Below are 6,660 nucleotides of genomic sequence, written 5' to 3' on the forward strand. Positions count from 1 at the left end.
GGCTGCCGCGGACGCCCGGCCAACAGCCAACAGCATGGATTCGGATTCCGGCGAGCAGAGCGATGGCGAGCCTGTGACCGCAGGTACAGAGGGGACGGCTGGGGCCGGGAGGAGGGGAAGCCAGGGCAGGAAATCGCGAGTATTTCTCGGAGCAGCTGGGAAGGAGGCCGATCCCCGCAGCCCCGGTCCCTCACAGGCCAGGACTGGGAATTGCTCCACGCTGTGAGTTTGCTTTGGGGCTTTCTCTCCTATTGCACTTGGGTGCGCAGGAGGGCGAAGATGTGCGTTTGCGGGTGACGCTTCGCTTTGCCGGGCTCCTGCGGCGCGCTCCGGAAGCCCTGGCTGGGCAGGGGTAGGGAAGGGTTCGAGAAATCCGAGTCCAGTAGTTTGCTGCAGCGAAGGTTGCCACGCATCTGCCTCATGAAATAACTTTTTCGAGCTCTGGCCCCGGCCTCGAACCGGGGGCGCCGCGGACGTTGCGGAACAGGTGACAGGTCCGAGGACGTGACAGGGGACGCGGGAAGGAAAGGCCCCGCTGGCGGACGGGCTGGGGTGGAACCACAGCTAGCGGCTGCTGTTCCCGAGGCTGCTAGACGAACCTGTGAAGAAGCGTTCGCCCATCGCTGCTGGGCACGGGCGGAGGACATCCCCGCTGAGGGGTCCGGGGACACAGACGGCGGGGCGCGCGGGAGCCGGCCTTCGCCTTTAAGAGGCGCCGCCGGCTTTTCACAATCGATAGGTATTGAAGCAATGGGTGGATGCTTACTTAGGAAAAAATGAATGTCCTCCCCCGCCTCTCCTTGGTACTGAGCAACAGGAGGAAGCCACCCACAGCCTTAGGTCGACTTACCGCCAGGCTTTACCCACCTCCACGGGCCGGGTCCGCACGCCGCCCTCGGGTCCACGCATCAGGCCACGTGCGGGTGGCTCCCCACGTTGCCCTGAGGGCTAGCCCTGGCCAGCAGACCTGTGACCTGAGAGCTGGGATCCACCTGGTACAGATCCGAGGTCCTAGACTAGTCCTCACTCTTCCCAATGTCACTCCAGTGTCATAACGTTGGGGACCAAGTGATGGGAGGCACCATCAGTCCAGGAATGGGTGTAGGAAAGGCAGGTTCAGGAACCAGGCAGGACAGCGCCAGGCACTGTGCCAGGGGCCCTACATGTATTATTTCCCCTCATCTTCACAGCATCTTAGCCAGGTGATTACTGTGTCTTGCCTACCTCTCAGAGCCAGGGAGTAGCCAAGGGCAGGATGAGTTCCTTTCCACTGCATCATACACCTCAGCCTCTCACAGGACAGCTGCAGTCAACACCTTCAGGTGGGTGGGAAGAGGTGAGGTGGAAAGGAAAGCTGTCATCACCAAGATGTGTGTGTGAAGATTCCTGTGTGTATGCAAGGGCCACCTGCTTTGTGTAGGTATGTGTGGATATAATTAAGAAACATGAGCCTTCTGCCTACCTATATGTTTCAGTAACTATGAAACACCAAAATTTTGTTTCACAGGTGGCTGTGGATCTCCTTATATTTAAAAGTTCCAGTGGGTGTTTCGTGTGTATCTAAGTATATCTTCAGAACTCAAAAGGAGGGGGGCAGCGGGGCAGTGACACTGACACTTTACTCTTTCAAAATCCCAGGAACTAGCAGGCCCTTGCTGCCCCCACCCTCAGATCTCTTTTGCGGGTTGGTGGAAAGGGGGAGGAGGATAAGGAGGCTTAGAGAAAGAGGAGTGGAGGAGAAGAAGGGAGGGAGAAGATATTCCAGAAGAGTTGGTGAAAGGGGAGGGAAGGAGTTCTGAAGGGTATTGCTGCTTCTCCTTTCCTCTTGCCCATCCGGAGTGCCCCGTATGTGTTCCTGTCTCTCTCTGTCAGAAGGCCTGTGCACAGTGAACAGCAAACATTACCACGGAAGTGAAAATGGTCCCATGAAGAATAGCCAACGCTTGTGAAGTGTCCCCATTTGTTTGTGCTTTACTGTTTTCTACAGTCATTTCTTCTTTCTCTGTGTGCTTGAATCCCACAAGTTGAACATTTATTTGAATGTCACAAGCCATTCTGTTAAATGGCATTCAGTCTCGCTCATTATTTTCAGTCATAAAGTATTCTTCATGGGAAAGCTTCAAAGCTAGATACTAATTTATTGCCTTGCTGTGGCTGCATCATGTCAAATGGAGACCCTTCAGATACAGGTTAAATGACAAGTATGTTATCCATAAGGGCTGACCTTTATTCCTGTAAGAAATGTCATTCATCCATGGACCTGTATCTGTGAAAGCTGGATGGGTTTGTAACTGAGAACGACAGCCAAGTGGGACATCTTGGAGAATTCGTGTGTGTGTGTGTGTGTGTGTGTGTGTGTGTGTGTGTGTGTGTGTATCTGAGTGTACCTACTTCATAGGAATTTGAGATGTAAGGACTCCTTCCTCCTCAATACCTTTTCCTTCCTGAACTTGTGATAAAGCTCTGCCCTGAAACAGGCCTCATTAAGGTCAAGAACCAGGACTATGGAATCAGAAAGACCTGGGTTTCAGTCTCTAACTGATGGGCAAGTTACTTAGTCCCTTCAAACTTCAGTTTCCCCCTCTGTAAAATGGGGTTAATAATAGTACCACGAGAAGATTGTGAGGATTAAATAAATAAATTACATTAAATAAAAATGACCTGGTGGTCATTCAGTAAATGGTAGTTGCTATTTTGATTATCACCTGAATGAATTATGCATTGTAAAAATACTGCTAAATAATGTACCCCCGTGCTTTGTAAAATATAAATCACTAGACATGTGTAAAGAATTAGTACTGTTGCCATTATTATCACATTCATAGAATTGCCTAAAGAGATTTGTTTTGAATTTTCTCCTTTATACTCTCCCATTCTCTCTCTGGGGTGTGTGTGTGTGCACGCGCGCGTGTTTGGGGGAGATTATTTTTAATTTACCTCTTCTCACCCTCATCATCTTCCAGCTGAAGGTGGGGACTTTCAAACCTATCGTTTTCACCACTCTTTTCCTCCAGCTCTCGGAAAAATTATGAAAAGCAGAGAATCCCTTACCAAATCTACGTGCTAATCTAAACATTAGCCACTTTCAAATAGAAGAGGTTGTAACTCTCTTCCCCACACATACACTTTTCCCTTCAAGGTAGCAGGAAGCACAGGAGGTATTCACCATTCTCTCCCATTTTTGCCCATCTCACTGGTCACAAATTGGCAGAAGACTGAGGAAATCTCTGGGGACCACCTACTCTTTACTGTACCCCTTCAAGAGACTTTTCCAAAGATCTCCCCAGTGCCTACTGTGCAGATCTCTCATCTAGCAATACCCTGCATAGGAGAGTGAAGCGGGGAGATGAGATTTGTCTCAATTTGTATTTTCTGTTTTTCAAGAAGCAGAGGATGATGCTTCTGTGTCATTATGCTGCCTGCAGCTCTCCTCAGCTTTTCTTTTATTGTATGGTTCTTTCTATGATTAGGAGAAAGGCAGGGTTTATGGAACACTGGATTCATTCCAGAGACCCAACTTGGCAGTTTCTCCTTTGGCAAACCCACTATCCATCTCTGAGAAACCCTAGAGCTTGGTGTATTAACTCGGCAATGATTGAGAATCTTTCCAAAGATGCAACAAGCGAGTAAACATTAGTAGTGTCAGCTTTTTCCCTTTCTGGCTTGTAAGATCAAGATAGTCTACCCAGCTGGAGGCAGACAAGCTCCTTCCACTCACAGCCAGATGGTCCACGGCAGCCAATTTAATGGGCTAGATAGGTACAGCAGAAAAGCATTTCCATGTGTTGGGGTCAGAATGTGGTAGGGGAACTTCAAGACAATAAAGAAAGTGTAAAAACAAAACAAAACAAAACAAAACAAAACAAAAACAGGTTCCTAACATTGCCTTTCCTGACTTTCCCATCCCCTATGTCCTAAGTTTGGTCCATGTGAATAAAGTGGTGAGGAGTGGGTAGGATTTGATTGGTGGCCAAGAGGAGAAAAGGATACCAATTGAGCAAAGGCACAAATAAACAAGAAGGCATCTGGAGTAGAGGGTATATGCCAGGGAACACTGGGAAATACCATTACATGAGTGTAGGGAGGGCCACGTATAAGAGGGTCTTAATAACTTGGTCCTCACGGTGCTGAAGAAGTCTCTGTGAGCCGATTGTTGAGTAGAGACATGACTGAGAGCTGGGTTTTCAGAAGCCACATTTGAAGACATGGAGTGTGTGGATTGCCTAGGCTTGGAACCTCAGCTCTCTGGGTGTGGCCACAATATCAGAGAGGGTGGTAGCACTAAGGCAAGGCACAGAGGAAGGATGCAAATGCCATTTCAGAGAAACAAACAACAGGAGTTGGTGACAGATTGTACAAAAGCAGCGAAAGGAGAGAGAATGGAAAGAGACTGGTGTGTGGAGTTGGGGCGAGGGCAGAGAAATGTGGGAGATGGACTCCCCACCCCACCCGTGCTTCCCAGCCCCTCGCTTTCCATCAGGCACTTAGCAGTGATGTTTGGCTTAGAGATACCTTTCCTCTGTAGACAGTAAATCACACCAGGGCATCATGATGTTCTGGTATTTGTTGATTTTCATTGTTAGGTTCCTGGTGGGGGCTGTTCAATAACCTCTATCACTAAAAGGTTGACAGCTGATTAATTGGCCAACTTAGAGCAGGGACTGTCTGGGGATGATGTACCACTTGGCTGTTAGTCCCAGCCCCATGTTTTATTCCTGTTTGTGGACATTTTCAGGGGCCTCTGCCTTGTCCACGCAGTGGGCTGTAGCTGCTTTGAGGGTCAGGACCTTGTCTTGTGCTTTCATGTTCCAGAGACTGTTATGGACATAATAAATGAATGAGCGTCTTAAGGAGCCTCCTGAGAACTTTGCAGTAAAAGGCCAGCCAGACAGAAATCTGCCCAATGAAGTGGAACTGCCGAAGCTTTCCGTCAGTGTTTGTTTTTGCTTCAATGTTTTAAGATTTCTTGCACTGTTTGGGACTCTGTGTTGGGAAGTATGGGGGATGCAAAGAGAGATAAGGACGTAGTTCATCCTGTCCTCCAGGGCTCGAGATGAGATGGGGAGAGAGGACGCATGTACCAATGGCCACAGCCTAAGCCAGGGCATGAAGATTCCTGATCCCCTTGCCTGGGATTACACCTCAGCCTCATCTCTATTTATATGTTTTCTCTTGACACCAGTCACTTTTCATTGTGTGCTTTATGGTTATTCCTGTACGTGTCTCATCTCTTGTCCTGGAGTGTTAGCTCCCTAAGAGCAAGGGCTGGGTATTTTTCACCTGTATCACCTCCCACCAACACCACCCATGTGCCCTAAACACAGTGGTAGGTTGCTAGCTGGCTGGATGGCTGGCTGGATGGCTATCTGGATGACTGCATAGATAGATGGATGGATAATGCTGTAGGTTGGTTCCCCATGGAGCAGACTCTGAGATGGAGTTTAACATGTAGCAGGTTTATTTGAGACTGTTCTTGGGATCAATACCTGGGGAAGAGATGGGAAAGAGAAGAATGCTGGACTATGTAGAGTAAGAAGCTGAACTGCAATGCAGACCCATAAATAGCCTTGAGTTCTGGAGCTGGAATAGCCCGTCAGAACTATTCTAAGTTGGGGTAAAGGTCCAGGCCTTTATATCACTGATATAATGATCACTCATTAAATGAAGGCCATCCCAGGGAATGGGGTGTGACCTTGGGCAAAGGTATTCCCTTCAGCCGAGGGCTGTCTGCAGGTAGCACTCCCAGCAGCTTGTGGAGTGTTTGGGCCTTCATCCCCAAAGGAGAATCTGGGCAGTACATCGCAGTATCCGCCACGGGTGACTTCATTAGGGACGTTTCATTAGGGATGGCAGCCCTGTCCACTGGCAGAATTCAAGGGATAGTTGAGCTACCCCTTGATTGCCAGATGACATTAGCCATTCTATACCTCATAGCTCTGCACCCAACTGTTTAATCCACACAATCCAACAGATAATGGCTTATCATCCGCTTTGTGTTCAGAGAGGTGCAGAGTGCTTTGATAGCATACGAAAATGGAATTAGATGTGGCCTTGCCCTCAAGAGGCTTGCAGCCATGCTAGGGAGAGAAAACACCCACCCAAAACTGAATCTGCAAGACTGGTGGCATCAGCACCAACTAATATACAATTTAGAGCATGGGGCATGGTGGTTTGGAATTCTGGTGGAAAGGCTTCATGGAGGAAATGAGTCTTGAGGATGGGCCTAGCCCACTGGGGGCCCCCTTAGACAGCACATGGGAGAAGAGGGTTGTCATACTCAAGATGTTAAACTGGGTGTTGTGGTGGGTTGTAGCCATCATGTAAGTTTCCGAAGATGGAAAGAGAATGTGTATGAGTATGTAAATATAGAGTACTATTTCATATTTTTCTCTTAAAAATATGGCACCTGCCTTTTTATTTGTCAGCAAAACTAAATTATAGTCACGCTTTCCATTAGCACTTTTCTCTAACTGGTTCATTTTCCTCCAGAGTTACCATTGGCTCCCACTTGAATTCACATGTAAATCTCTACAAAAATACATAAGTTTGTTGTGTTTTTCAGTCACTTAGCTTCCAACTCTTTATGAAAATGCCTGTGTAGGTAGAAGTTTGAGCTGTATTTTGTACAAGTTTAGAAATAAAATTAAGGCACATATATTT

At 47.9% G+C, this 6,660-nt stretch overlaps 1 protein-coding gene across 1 annotated transcript in view; it reads left to right on the top strand.

The window, feature by feature from the left end:
* Positions 1 to 16: 16 nt before the first annotated feature.
* Positions 17 to 6,660, top strand: part of TNFAIP8L3 (TNF alpha induced protein 8 like 3) — a 35,287-nt gene continuing 28,643 nt past the window's right edge. The window contains exon 1 of the mRNA XM_025038912.1: positions 17 to 83. Within this exon, the coding sequence (XP_024894680.1) occupies positions 35 to 83 (49 nt within the window). The 5' untranslated portion in view covers positions 17 to 34. The remainder of the gene's footprint in view (positions 84 to 6,660) is intronic.

This window comes from Pteropus alecto, unplaced genomic scaffold (assembly GCF_000325575.1).
Source record: "Pteropus alecto unplaced genomic scaffold, ASM32557v1 scaffold86, whole genome shotgun sequence".
NCBI classification, from domain to species: domain Eukaryota; kingdom Metazoa; phylum Chordata; class Mammalia; order Chiroptera; family Pteropodidae; genus Pteropus; species Pteropus alecto.